The sequence below is a fragment of the Chelonoidis abingdonii genome, chromosome 18 (assembly GCF_003597395.2).
Source record: "Chelonoidis abingdonii isolate Lonesome George chromosome 18, CheloAbing_2.0, whole genome shotgun sequence".
NCBI classification, from domain to species: Eukaryota; Metazoa; Chordata; order Testudines; family Testudinidae; genus Chelonoidis; species Chelonoidis abingdonii.
The window spans coordinates 6,355,558-6,370,402 of NC_133786.1; the positions used below are offsets into that span (position 1 = coordinate 6,355,558).

The 14,845-nt window shown below is 48.8% G+C and overlaps 1 protein-coding gene and 1 long non-coding RNA gene across 7 annotated transcripts in view; one reads left to right on the plus strand and one right to left on the minus strand.

Annotated features, from left to right (window-relative positions):
• Positions 1-14,845, plus strand: part of LOC142047894 (uncharacterized) — a 122,271-nt gene that overhangs the window by 84,520 nt on the left and 22,906 nt on the right. The gene's annotated exons all lie outside the window — the stretch shown is intronic.
• ARHGAP32 (Rho GTPase activating protein 32) overlaps positions 11,270-14,845 on the minus strand; it is a 341,478-nt gene continuing 337,902 nt past the window's right edge. For all 6 annotated transcript variants that reach the window (XM_075073474.1, XM_032802390.2, XM_075073473.1 and 3 more), the window contains one exon: positions 11,270-13,604. In XM_075073474.1, coding sequence (XP_074929575.1) covers positions 11,361-13,604 — 2,244 coding nt within the window. In that variant the 3' untranslated portion in view covers positions 11,270-11,360. The remainder of the gene's footprint in view (positions 13,605-14,845) is intronic.

The window sequence follows — 14,845 nt, forward strand, 5'->3', positions numbered from 1 at the left end:
TGTATAATGGGCCAGCAGCCTGGACCTGCGCAGCCCTTTGGGTCAGTGATTTGCCTTCCAGTGATGGAAAGATCTGAGAAATAGTCTGCCCTGGGAGACCATGGAGGTGGGAAGTAATGGGCATTGTGCTCACCGAAGAGCATTGCTGCAGCCTGTCCTGAAATACCCTTTCAGCAGAGCTACGAGGTGACGCTTGCCTAGAGCTACAGTGGAGCTAGATTTCAGAGTGGTGGCCATGTTAGTCTGCATCAGTCAAAACAACGAGGTGTCCTTGTGGCACCATAGATCAGAGATGAGCAAACTTTTTGGCCCGAGGGCCAAACTGGGGTTGCAAAACTGTATGGAAGTCTGTGCCTCCCCAAACATCCTGCCCCCTGATTGCCCCCCCCTAGAACTCCTGACCCATCCAACCCCCTCTGCTGCTTGTCCCCTAACTGCCCCCTCCCGGGACCCCCCACCCCTAACCGTCCACCCGGGACCCCATCCCCTATCCAACCCCCCTGCTCCCAGTCCCCTGACTGCCCTGACCCCTATCCACACCCTCGCCCTCTGACAGGCCCCCTGGGATTCTCATGTTTATCCAAACCCCCCCCCCCTGTTCCCTGTCCCTTGACTGCCCCCTCCCCCGTCCAAACTTCCACCTCATCCAACTGCTCCCTATCCCAACTGCCCCCCGGGACTTCCCACTCCTTATCCAACTCCCCAACTCCATTACCATGCTGCTCAGAGCAGTATGTCTGGCAGCCTCACCGCCCGGCCAGAGCTAGACACGCTGCCGCTCTGCTCTGCAGGAGCGCACCACTGCGCTGCCCAGAGTGCTGCCAGCGTGGCTGCGGGAGAGGGGGGACGGTGGGGGAGGAGCCGGGGGCTAGCCTCCCTGATCAGAAGCTCAAGGGCTGGGCAGGATGATCCTGCAGGCCGTAGTTTGCCCACCTCTGCCTTAGAGACTAACAAATTTATTTGGGCATAAGCTTTCGTGGGCTAAAACCACAAAAGCTTATGCCCAAGTAGAGCTAGAAGCCCTCTGTGCTCGGTTGCACTCTTCTCTTCCCTCTATCTTTTATTGTTTGCCCTTTCCCCCGTTGCTCTGCCCAAGTCAAACAAATAACTTAGTCCCTTGTGGTGTTCTCACCAATGTGCCTGTGCCACCTCCTACACTGAACCCCTGATCCAGCCTGCCATCTCCCACTGTCCTCAAGTCCCTTCTTGAAAATGCCTTTGCCAGGAGGCCTGCAGGGTGGCTTTCACTTCCTTAGTTCCCCTGCATGGAGCTAGGATGGCTGGCTAACATGGTTGGAGTGTGTTTGAGCTTTACAGAGGGGTCCTGTGCTGGAAAAATAGTATGCTGTTGTGACTTTAGCGTGGGTGCTTCCTGACTTGGGAGTGCTTCATCCTGTGATTTCAGGAGAATGTTGATGTTGTTTAGGCCAGAGAAATAACTTGATTAGAGTGTTCAGACCGTTCTTGTCAGCTGGCGACAGGCCATAATGGCTTTATTAAGCTAAACATCATGTTTTTGAAATGACTCCTAAGATCTTGCAGACAAATCTTGGCAAGGCTGGCCCAGCTCTCATGTGGCACATACACTGATTGTCTAGTTCAGCAGTTCTAACTGTGGGTCAGGGACCTCAAAGTGAGTCCTGACCCCCTTTGAATGGGGTCTCCAGGGCTAGCTTAGACTTGTTGGGGCCTGGGGCTGAAGCCTGAGCCCCTTTGTCCAGGGCTGAAGCCAAAGCTTGAGGTGTGTGTGTAGGGGGGCCTCAGGTTGCAGCCCCCCTGCCTGGGGCTGAAGCCCTTAGGCTTTGGTCTTCCTCCTGGGGTCGTGTAGTAATTTTTGTTGTCAGAAGAGGGTTGCAGTGCAATCAAGTTTGAGAACTACTGGGCTAGTTGTATCCTTGTGGGTCTTTTGGGTGACACCTTTGATAACGAGACATGCTGTCAGCTTGATGTGGACACTCAAGTTTCTGTGGCCCCGTTGGTTAGAATGGATTGGCCTGGGTGTGTCTGGCTCACTCACTGTGAACATGTAATGTGCTATCTAGTCTCTGCCCTCCATCCCAGAGGTGGCTGTTTTTCGGTGTCAGTGGTTCCTATGTGGTAGTAGTTTAAAGTTCTTTGGGATCTTTCAGGAGGAAAGCCACTCTAGAAATAAGAAACACTCGATGCAGCTATTCAGATTGAGGGGAGGCACAGCTGAGCAGCAGCAATCATTTTAAGGCTGAACAGAAATCTTTAGCAGTGGTGAAGGCCGGATGGCTTGACAAAAGTTTGTCAAAGGCACTTGTCTCCTGATATGAGCTGGGCTTGATCACCTCCAGCTCATCTTGGAAAGCCACCAGTTGAGATGAACTTTATTTTCTGGAGCTCTCTTACACACCCAATAAAGTGGTGAGCACCTCAGGGTTCCCCAGTTGGATTGTGCATGAGGCATTCGCTAATTCAAACAGGCTAGGGCTGCCTCGCTGCCCTGAATGTCCAACGTCTGAACTGGTCCTGAGACGCCTACTCATTCCAAGCAGGGTAACCTCACCATGTGACTGCTCGCGTTATTTTGAGCGTATGAGCTCTCCTAGCATGAACACTTGGTGCTACGGGGATCAAGTTTCACCCACATGTTCCAACAGCCACCAAAAGCAAATTCCAGATAGTAAAATAAGCAATGAGTAGCTCCAGAAAGTGTTGTGTACCTTTCCTGATTGGAGGTCTCGGGTAATGAACTACAGGGCAAATGGCTAAAGGACGGCTTCAGTCTGAAAAAGACACTAAGAATTGTGCTGTCAAAGCTGCTGTGTGTGTACGTGTCGAATTTGTGTGTGCACACCTACTTTTTCACTCCTGTGAACTGAGTTGGGGGGTCTCTTCCACTTTATGCACCATGAACCAAATCAAGATTGTGCACTGGGTCCTAGTTACACCTGAAGGTAATACAGCAGACAGGGATCGCCAAGGGTGTCACTTGGCCTGCATGCTATTACTGGTTGTGACTCAGAAGGGTTAAAAACACTCCCCCAAACCCCAAATGATGCTCCTAGACACACATGGACTACAGCCTCAGGTGAAAAGCAGCTTTAGAAAGAGCTTAAAACAGGCCCCCAGATATATGGTATTTACCTGCTGCTTCATTTTCAGGCACTTCTATTTATAGCTAAGCCTGTAGCCTGCCACACTGGCTGCTAGGTGGTTTTCCTCTTCCCCAGTGTTTTTTCTAAACCTTCTAGCACAGCATGATGTCCATTATGTGCACAAGACCACAGTGTTTCTAACCACTAGACACCTGCTTTCATGCCGCTCCCTAACCTCAACAACTAGTCTGACTCCCCTTTTTGCTGCATTCAGGGTGGAATAATGCTGGTGGTCGGAAATGGGACTGTAGTAGATGTGAGCCACAGAAGCCCAGAAGCTCTTGGTGCAGCAAAAGCAGTTAGGGTCCGATTCACACAGGAGAGGTCAGTGGGCTGCAGTGCTGAGCCCTGGCACCCAGTGGAATTCAGAGCCCTGATGGCTACTCTGGCTCCCCAGGCCGTGCAGAGTTAGACACCTCAGGAAGGGATTCACAGAAGCCAACAAGCTGACTGAGGAGCTGCCTAAGCTAGCAAGTAAGATGTGCCTAACTCTGGAGGTGCCTGCCTCTGCTTGGGATTCTCAACTGTGAGGCCTCTCCTGGCATTAGGCACCTAAGCCAGGTCAGCTGCTCAAGCAGCCTATTACAGCCAGTGGTTGGGGCACTCATCTGGGATGTGGATGCTCTGCTCCAAATCTGGCAGAGCAGGGTTTCAAACCTGAGTCTCCCTCACCCCAGGGGGGCACCCTGACACTAGGCGGGGGGACAGGGACACAGGCCAAATCTATCGTGTGTGTGTGGGGGGGGGGTGAGGTGTGCTCAGAGCATGCCTACTGTGTTAGGCTCTGCAGGCGAGAGACATAGGGGAGTGCTGAGTTTGAGAATCCTGCTGGGACTTAGGCAGCCAGCAGTTGGGCCATGTCAGGACTTAGGTGACTTTGCGCATGGCCAGTGGTGGAATCCTCATTCTCCAGAGCTAGGTGGCAGCGGAGCAGTTTTGTGAATGTCAGTGGCAACTAAATATGGGACTTGGGCACCTCTGTCCCTTTGTGGCTCCAAACCGTTCCAGACGACTGTAAACCTTTCAGAGTCTGATTCGTCTTGTGTACCCCCAAGTTTCACCTCACTTAAAAACTACTTGCTTACAAAATCAGAGACAAAAATACAAGTGTCCCAGCGCACTATTGCTGACTTTTTCTCATTTTGAGTGTTGCATTATTGAACGTTTAGCTCTGTGCATTCTGGCAGGGAGTTAGCTGTCATCCAGCCCCTTACCGATTCCCGCTCATCCATTCAGTACATGCCCCATGCCCAGCAAGACACTGTATGTAGGTCTAATTCATAGATTTAATACCATTCAGGACTATTGTCCGGAGCCTGACCTGCACAATGTGGGGATTATGGAAGTTATTTGCTGAGTGCTTCCTTTTGTCTGATTCCAGTTGTGGCGATGTCAGGGGGTGAGCAGAGGTAAATGCAATGTGCTCCCTCACACAAAATACATAGCTGTTTAAGGGCACATGGTGGGCTCAATTTTCTAGACTGAAATGAATTATGGTATTTTAAATGGCAACTTCCTTGCTGATCCTCCACCCCTTTCCAATGTCGTGGATGGACTGCAGTCCTCAGAATGTGTATGCTAAGCATTGTGTTCTGGCCTCAATGAGGGATGAGGGTGCTGAGCATCTAAGAGACTGCAAGGCCCCTTGCAGAATTGGGCCCAGAAGACAAAAATCTTCCTATGCAAGTGACTCCAATAATGAGGTACGGGAAAAAAGCATGCGTTTGAAGGAAGAGTTGATAAATAGACTTGGCTAATGTAAACTCTTCCAGGGGTAGGTTTTGTGTGTGTTTGTCCAATGCCTAGGTGCTGGGCTTTACCAAATTTCAAATAATAAGCAGGGTAAGTTTTCCAATGAGCCTCTTCAAAAAGTTGTACAGTAAGAATCTTGCAAAACGTTAATGTGTACATTCCTGCAGCAGGTAGGGTATCTCTCACCAATCACCACAGCTGAGTAGATGGTGCCTAGGGTAGTAGTAAGTTTGCAAGGCTGCTTAGACTCCAGGCTGGAACATCCTTGAGTCAGAGCCCAGTGTCAGCTGAATGGCAGAGGGCTAGAAGGACACGGGATACGGGAGAGTCTGCTCTTTCCACAGCTAAAACCCCAGAGTAACTCCACTCACACACACCAGGGCTTCCTCTGAAGTCACTGGGGTAATGCTGGACTTACACCACATACTAACCCACTGGTGTTTATTAGCCTGTGAGATTATTAGGTGGTATAATTATTATTAGTGTTAGCGCACAATGACTCATGGGATTGTGGGAGACTGAAGCCAGAGGCAGGTATGGGCAGGCTCACAATGGTTGTCTGCAGCTTAACAATTAGTCTGTTGGATCTTTGTGTGTCTACACTTTGCGTGAAGCCCAGGCTCTGACTCAGGTTTGAGCCTAAGCCCCTTCCGTCCACACACATATGAGTGTGACTCGGATCAGCAAGCACTCAGGACCCAAGTCCTAGGACCATGCGAGGGCTTGGGTCAGAGCCCGAGTGCTGCTGTGACTCGGGTCCAAACCCTGTCATTTTGCAGTGTGGACACAGGTCAAATGGTGGACCCTATCAGGTGGTCTGTGCAGTGTGATATTCGCACAAAGCCCATCTCCCACAGACCCAGGTTTACAAGGCAGTGCAGACATACCCTAAACACTATGACTTGAGAGATGAGCAGCATTAAACCTCTTAAAAACAGATGGGAAATGGTCATAAAGCAGCCTTTTGAAATGCCTTCTCTTGCGAAGAGGAAGAGCTGCTCTGTAAAAAGAGGCTGTGTTATCCAATGGCATTCAGTCTGGAGGGCAGCTTTAATACATCAAGTCTGTATGGTTACTTTCAAGAGCAGGAGATCTCGGCGTGTGTATGTATAGGCTGGTGGTACCAGTTAAAATAGTTAGACCATGTTAATGGCAGAAAAAGATGTCTGAAGGGGAAAAATCTGATGCTGTTTAATGAATTTTGTTAATACCTATAAATACAGTAGTAGTCGGAATCCCTAGTCATAGGGTACATCTAATTCCTATACAAATGCAGAACAAAAAGACAAAAAGACAGTTCCTGCCCACAAGAGAGTTCACTTACCCCCCACCCCCAATACACCTGTTTTAAGGGCTGAACCCAACTTTGGAATCCCACTGTTAGGAAACTCCCACCTGCCTTTTGTGCTATTCCTGCAGCATTGCTCCTTGTCTAGTAATTCTGGATGAGAAGAAAAGGAGACTAGGAAAGCCAAGGTTGGTTTATTTTTTCTTTTCAGAACAGTTATGCCACAGGTGTAATTGAACAGATAAGCGCTGGGACAGACTGACAGGCAGCAATTTGCAATAGGCTTGGCACATAAATACAGCACTCATCACCTCTCTCGTCTTTCGAGGTGCCTGGCCCACAACCTCATGGTTCTAAACTACTTTCTCCATGCCCTAGCTCTTTTCAGTATATTGTTAATTAACCTGGCCGAGGCACAAACACACACGAATGCAAAGGAGGTGGTTTTAACCAGGCTCGATTAATGCTGTTGAGTCGTACATCTGAATGTGAGCACTGTGGGACTGCTGACTTTGTTTTTTAAATACCACAAGACACCTCAGTCTGCATCACTGCATTACAGTACAAATAAAAACAGAAAACAAAACCACATCCACATCATACAAAATGGGAGGAAAATGAGAATCTAAATATTTACAGAGCGGGGCTGGGAAAACCACAAAAATATTTACATAAAAATACATGAGCTTGTCAGCATATACATTTTACACCAGTTCTCTCTCACACACAAAAAACCCAAACCCAAAACAAAAAACCCAAACATGAAAATAAGACACTCTATAAATTAAAGTGAAGGGAACGCTGAAGGTAATCCTAAGGCTTTCTGGGATTTCTCTCGTGCGGCTTAGGGCAAAAAGGGTCACATTTTTACAGCAAGAAAATGAACTGCAAAAATCACCATTTGTGTTGTTTTTTTCCAAGAATGGTTGCATGTACCGGGGTTACTGTGTACACCTCTTTAAACTACACCATGTCTGTGGTATCAGACTTCTGTAGCACACAGTTCTGGAAAAGTGTCACAGGCCCTTTAAAAAATAGAAGTTCAATGCAATTGTTCATTCCGATTTTCTAGTATATTACAAACTTTCAGTCAATGCTTTGTCTACATACCAATGAGATGAATGGTAAAGACTACACACAAGGGTCTGTCCCTTTTAAAGTTAAAGGGAACAATACATTTTTCAAGTTTTGTTTTGGTTTTGTGTAGCAATTTGCTACACCTGTGCAATCCTCACTGATATCTTCCCCCTCCCCCCCCCGACCCCAAGAGATAAGCACAAGCCTATTACCTCCGTAAAGACCTGTAGGCACAACGTTTTTACTGTCATATGCATAAAGTTTAAACCTGATCAGACATTTTAAAATCAGAACTGAAGTAGATGTGACAGGGCCCACGCCTTGGTTGTGATCTCAACATCTGTAGTCATGGAGAGCTTTCTTTACGCGCCACATTCTGCTCTGAGTTGAAGGTGTAAATCCAGAGATCTCTACACCACTCCCAGAACAGATTTGGGCCCAAACTCTCTCACATGGTACTGAGAAATTAAGCTGAAAACTCAGCAAGTGGCAATAAAGAGGCAGGCACGCAGGCAGTGATACAGGTATAGGAAACTTGCCAAGTCTGCTACTGCTCATGTATTCTTGGTGAGGTTATACTTAGACAATAGGTTACTACAGATTAACAGAACCTGGCACATAGTTGGTATATTATCAACCTAATTTTTTTCCCAGGAGGGGTGTCCTCTCCCTGCCCCATTCACTGATGGGACTTCTAAATAATGCCCCTACCTGCCATACTGTGCATCAAACCCAACGACTACTTGGCCAAGGGCCACCTGAGACTCTAGAGCTCATGTCTATTGTTCTTGAATGACCTGGGGTAATTCCCGCCCCCTCTGCAGTGGTCCCTTTTCCTGAAATAATGGACCCTGTTGGGTGTATAATCTAATGAATGGGGTGGGACCATTTCTCTAAGGGCCATCAAATTCCAAACTTTAACCACAGTACAAGAGCAGAACTGCATAGTTCACTATATGGCTTTAAGGGAAAAAAAAGGTTCAAAATATTAGCAGCTGTTAGCAGTGGAGTGCCTGTGAAGGGTTCCTGTTCCTTGCTTGCTGCTCTAGTCTCACCCCTTCCTTAGGGCACCTGCCCTAACACTGGAGGAGAGTTACCGGTTGGGCTCTTACAGGGCTGCTGGCCCTCCAATCGCATGGTGGAAGGCTGGGCATGGGAGGACACTAGGGATAAACTGTTCCCAAGTGCATTACTGGGAAGAGGCTGAATGAATGGCTCATGCTGGAACAAAAAAGAAAGATCCTTGATCTCTAAGAGGGCTGTTATCAGAGAGATGTGAAGCCATTAATCCGTTTGTCTACACAGGGACTTAGTCAGGAAATAGTGAATTCAGACTAACTCCAGATTAAGAACGCCTGAGTTAGTTTAATCCAGGGATTAATCTGATTGGGAATAAAGCACTCTTATTCTGGTATATGAGCATCCATCCATGGAGGTGATTCAGGACTAGCTGGTCTGCTCTAAAGTCACACCCTGCCTTATTCCAGATTAATTTTAAAGTGTAGACAAGGCCTTAATGATGGGGTCGGTTGTTCACTTACGGGGCCATTCCTGTATGGTGCTGAGGGGCCTTGACTTCACAGAAACCAATGATGGTAGGGCGCTGTGCGGACTGTCCTGCAGTGAACAATGGAGCAGGCGGAGATCCCAGGCTCTGTCTCTTGCTGCTACTACTCGTAAGGAGTGAAATAGTTGGGAGATGGGGCTTATACCCTATAGGAGCAGGGCAGCTTCAAGATAGGCAACAAGTGCAGGCAAATGAGCAGAGATGTTCAGTGTTCGAGGGAGCTCAGCTCAGCTGTCTCATGGGGAGCATTCTTTGGGTAACTTAAGGCCAATACAAAGAGTTGAAGGGAAAATTAAGGCGTTGAGGGAGGGAGGGAGAGAGGTTTGACAGGCTCTCCTTGTCACCTCAATCCTAACCAATGACTTTTTGTTCCTGCCCCAAATCCAGAACACTCTGGAGCAGCAGAGGGGAGATGAAGTGCTAAGTCCCAATACTAGTCTCTAAACATAGCTTGACTGAGTACTGTAGCTAGACTCCCCTGCACAGATTGTATCAGGAAAGCCAGGTTTACTAGCAGAATTGGCTAGTAGCCCAGAGAGAATGGCTGGTCCCCTAAGTGGCTCTGAGTTTTCAGCTAACAGCCCTTTCATGCTTTATTCTGTCACACCCCACCCCCTCCAAAAAAACCTCCAGAAAAACAACACATACTCTAGTTAGTCACAAGGCGAATGATACTGAGGTAACCTGGATCACAGTGCTTTTTTCCTGACAGCTATATTTATTTCCATAACATTTAGGAAAAACTCTCTATATTAAACAAATTCTTCTTAAAACAATGCATTGCACAATAAAATCAGACCACAGGCTCTCCTAGTTGAAATAGACCCAGAAAAGGCTGAGATTAAAAGAACCAAACTGCTAATGACTAGGTACCTACTAGAAGTGTGGTGTTCCCTTGTGAGCGTTGACAGGTTTTTACTATTACTTTAAAAGCCAAAAATAGCAATCAATAAAACACTTGTTCGAGGCTCTGACATGAGTTCCTTTTAATAATCTTAGCTATGTCAGCTGAAGGACTTTCAGCTAAGAGAACTTCTCAGATGCTTTAAGTAAACTCTGAATTTCCAAACAGGTAGAGAAATTGTGTGATCCAACAGCACATAAAAGGTCCCCGTAGCATGGGTGAACTCTGAAGATTTTAAATGCTAAATCACAAGTATTTTCTAGGAAGCCCTGTCTCATAAAACGTATGTGCTTTAAGGTGGGATTAAAATGGCTGTGAATCCAGAGAGGCTGCAGATGAAACGCTGACTTGTTTCTAGGAAGTAGGGAGAGCGTTTTAAATAGGCAGGGCAACAGCAGGGGTGTGTTATAAAGATGCATTGTTCCATCCCTTCACCTCGCCCCAATGACTGAATCCTGGTGTGAACAACACTTGCAGTAAGGGAGGCAATGCTATTTCATAGCACACACAGCACATAACTGCTCTGTACCTAGAGCGACTCACTGTGATCTCGTGAGTCAGACAGTGCTAAAAAGAGAGCCTCATCCTGTAGGTCACATATGAAAGTCAACGGGAGTTTTCCCTGAAGTACTGAGTTATTTGGCCCAGAGCAATTCTGTGGTCACGCAGGTAAGTTGGTGGTTATGCAAGTCGCTCCCAGCAGGGAACCTGTGCTCTAGTTTACAAGCTGGACACAATCATCTAGTGACACTGTAAATAGAGGGTAGTTTCTGGCCAGCTAGGATGTGCAATTAAATAGCTGGTAGCCTGTAAGTAAAGAGGAATAAGAATGAAATGTGTATGCTGCTCAATCACCTGTGCCCAAGAGTGTGTGTGGCAGGGGAGAGGGTGGTTTTTTTACTTTCAAAGGTAGAAGTGCTGCCCTGGCTTACTTCACTTTCAAAATCTGTCTCCATTTATTGTATCAGTATGAAGGTGAATGCTTGAGTTTCAGTATACATCCCTTCTCAAGCTAGAAGCTGCTTGTTCAATGTTTTTCTGTAACAGCTCTGTGACCTGGCTTGCAGCCAATCTCCCTCCCACTTCAGTGGGAACTGGATTAGGCCCAGTCTATCCCTACATAATTTTCAAGGGGATGCAGAGCACCAAACACTTTGAAGCTGTCCTTACCCCACAGCTTGTGGTGTGTTACTGATTCAATCTGAAAGGGTCAGGACAGAGATTCCCCAACGGCATCTCATTCAAAGGGTAAAACCTATCCATGCAACTCCTCTGATGTTAGCAGTTGGGAGAGTGACTGGATATGCCAAACAGGAGCTGAATGCAACCACCAGCCCATGTCAAACCAGGGGAAGGAACCCCCCTTCTCCCCTCCCCACCATGCCTCTTTCAGATCTGCTCTGCCTCTCTGGGTCCTGGCTCATCTTTCCACATGCCAACACAGCCTGTGCGATTATTCCAACCTTCAAACAACACGAAAAAAAACTATACACCTAGGACAAACATTGAGTGGTGAGCTGGTGGCAGGGTTGAGAGAGGGTCTGCTTTGCTCAGGGGGGTGGGTTTTTTTTTTTAATTTTGTCACTGAAAAAATAAAACAGTCCACTGTCCAGCAGAGGCTGCTTAGGCTCTATCCCTCCTTCCCCCTGCTCACTCGGCATGGATCTCTGTTTCCGGCCTCTGCAAACACAGCTCTGTAGGAAGGAAGGCCCCCTGGCCCAATGCTGTGGCATATGTCCTACTGTGTGAATGGGGAAAGCCAGGGGGCATGAATGCCCCTACTCCAAGGTAGCCCCCTCTTTGGTGCTGAGGCATGGTATGGTAATCCTCCAAATTATCATACTGGGACACCACTGTCATACTGCTTTGGCGTTTGCCAAGGGTTTGGTATGGGTACAGGAGGCCAGGGTCCCTGTCCATGTTCTCCGGATGCCGGATTCTGAGGCTGTGGCTCCGTTCTGGCTTGGGAGGCGGCGCCATGGGTTGGACGTGGTGCTCCTCCTCTTTATTATAGCAGTCCCTGGTGTGTTTCTCGCCAGGGCCTGTTTGCCTGGCTCGAGGCCTTTCTAAGTCTGGCCGGTCCTCTGCCAGCTTTGCCTCCTTGTGGTTAGGTCGCAGGGCCTCCTGGCCGGCTGTGACGTACTTCCCACCCGAGTGCTGGAAACCAATATGCTCCGTGGCTTCCTGGCCACCCTTTGGCCTGTAGTCTGGGTAAGGGGGCCCGTTTTTGGATTCCGAAGGCTGCCGATGGCTTGCTTCCTGCTGCAGGTGTCCCCTGTGCTCTGGCTCGTGCAGCTTTCTGCTCCTGATGCTGCTCTGCTTTTGGGGAAGGGAAGGCTTCTCTGACTGCCCGTTCCCATAGGCCCCATGGTAATGGGTTCTGTCCGGCTCCAGCTCGGAGTGCTGCAGATAGTAACGTTCGTCCCCTTCGGGGGTGGCTGCCTTGGTTGGATATCTCCCTTCTTTCCCTTCGGCTACAGTCAGGAGACCAGTTTTCCCAGGATCCGATTTGCTGCGGAGATGGATGATGTCCACCCCCCCAAGCTCCTCCTGCAGCACAGGAGCCACGTTGTCGTACTGAGACATCACTGGCCCTTTCACTTTCTGGCGTGAGCGGCTCTCCCGGCGGATGGACTGAACGCGGTATTTCTCTATGTCCTCCAGATCCCATGACATGTATGTGTGCTTGATGTCCGGGGCTGGGGGCACATCTCTGCTGATAAAGCTGTGCTCTTTTCCTGCCAGGTGGCTCATCAGGCCTCCCCGAGGATAGGCAGGCAGGCCGGGATAGCGGTACAGATTCTTACTTTGCAGCCTGGAGGTGTAGGATGCAAAGTCTCGGCTAGGAAGGGGGTGGAAATGCCTGAGCCGCATTGTGCTGTAGGGGTCTAGGTCATAAAACCCCCCGTCTGCTGCTGTGGGGTAACAGGAGGAGCCAGACGAGCTGGAATAAGGGCTATACCTGTAATGCACACGCCCATTCTCGAAGTAAGGCTGTAGCTGAGTGACGTGATAATCTGAGTGGGGCTGGCATGGCTTATACTGATAAAGGGGCCGCGGGCAGTACACAGGCTCGTCATCGGGAGGCACCTCTGTCCGCGAAATGGGGACGGAGCGGATGGTGGAAGGGGTGGAAATGTGCAGTGACTGCACCCTGCGGATGGTGGGGTAGGGTGGAGCGTCCTCAGCGTACCCGGTGCTTCGCAGGGTGGTAGGGCTCATGGAGGATGCATATTCCACGCGGCTGCGAGGCTTGGAGTGATGGGCTGACGTATTCTTCCCTTGGCTGGCGTAGGCGGTGTAGCGGGGGCCCATGGAAGTGGGTGTTTCTGACCTGGAGGCGTAAGCTTGGTGCTGGTCGGACTTGCCGTGGTAGGAGAGATGTGGCGGGACGCTCTCCGGCCTGTACTGATGGACGGATGCTGGCTTGTGGTGCAGATAGTTCTCTGGCATGGGCAGCTCAGGGGTGCTCTCTGGCTTGGGATGGGGCAGATAGGCAGACTGCAGAGAGGCGTGCTTGGGCGGTGGTGGCGGGGGCAAAGCCTCCTCCCCAGACGATGGCAGAATGGAGGAAACCAGGAAGGAATGGTAACTGGAGGTATTCACTGCATCCACACTGTTGGAGTGCATGGCTGCAGCTATCTTACTTTCCAGCGTTCTCACGGGCGGGATGGGGGGTGCAAAGCCATAGGAGGAGTGTGTGGGGACCGATTCGGAACGCAGGTGCAAAGAGGGAGCCCTGACGTTCTCCCGGGACTTTTCCAAATGACCCTGGTGGGACGCAGGGGTGGATGAGGTACAGCAGATAGCAGAGCTACTTTCGGTGACAAAAACTGGAGCAAGCTCCGCTAGTCGAGGCTCAGGCAGCTTCTCTGGAGGCGGCGCTCCTCGTACCTAGTATGGAGAAACCACATGGAGGTTAGTGTGTGAGTATCCCTCACCCTCCAAAGCTGAGTCTCTATACTACCTACCCATATAATTAGCTCCACACAACGCATCACGCTCCCCTACAATACAGCCTGGGCTGCTGTTCAGTTTGTGCAGAACTGTTTGTTTGTTTTGAACACAGGAGCAATGTTGCCTTTTTAGTGATCTTTGGAACATGCTACAATTTGCACTTGTTTTTCCCCAGGCTTAATGGGGACTAGTGGATGGGCTGGGAAGTGTTGAGATTGTCCATTTATTTCTGTAACCATAAACTGTGGGGAGAAGACCAAGTGGCCAAAACGTTTTGTACAGAGCCTAAAACACTTTGACAGGTGGCCTTTATAAAGGTACGTATTTTAGCACATGCAAAACTGGTTTCAAATCCATATACCTAGCTCAGAGTTAACGCATGATCTACAGCAGCATAACAGTACCGTAGAAGTAAATATTTAGCTTCCGCTGAATTAACAACACTATTCTTTAGTGCGTCTCAGACAATTATTAGTTGCTCGCTTGGCATGGCTCAAGTTGGTAGCATGTAGCGTTGTGATATCTAAAGCCATTTAAGCCTACATCCAAATCCTAGGATTCAGGGCTGTTACTGAGCTGTGCCAGTAACTGGCCAAGGGGAGGGCCCGGCACTGTTTAATTTCATGTCTCTTCTTAAGGATGGTATTTTTAAAGTTTTTTTCGGGCCGCTTCTGCTGGAATTTCCAAGCATGTCTGAGGGATGGCTTTCAGATAGGGAATGCTAGTGAAGACACCGAAGGCATGGTCTTGTATTCAAAGCTACGTCTAAATTCCTCATTGCACACAGTCCAGTATCTAGCCCACTTTCCTAAATCACTATGCTACCAGGACACAAGTCATTGTTTGTTTGCAATGGTATGCATTGGCATCACTGATTCACTAATGGTATGTTGGCATCACTGATTCTCTTAAAACTAGTGTAAGAGGGAGTGTGCTGGGGTAGCTATTCCCTGGAAAGCACCAGCATAGCTCTGAGTGGGTGTATATATTATACATTCACTAATAATTCCTGGGAACCTGTCCCACTCCTTTGTATTTAGGTCATCTGGAGCAGAAAGTATGTCTCACTTGCTCCTCTGTGGATATAGCCCATACTTTCTGTATCTCAAAATACCATCCCTACTATTATTACACACAGATGCTGCATGTACAAATATATACAAGGGGAGGGGGTGTAC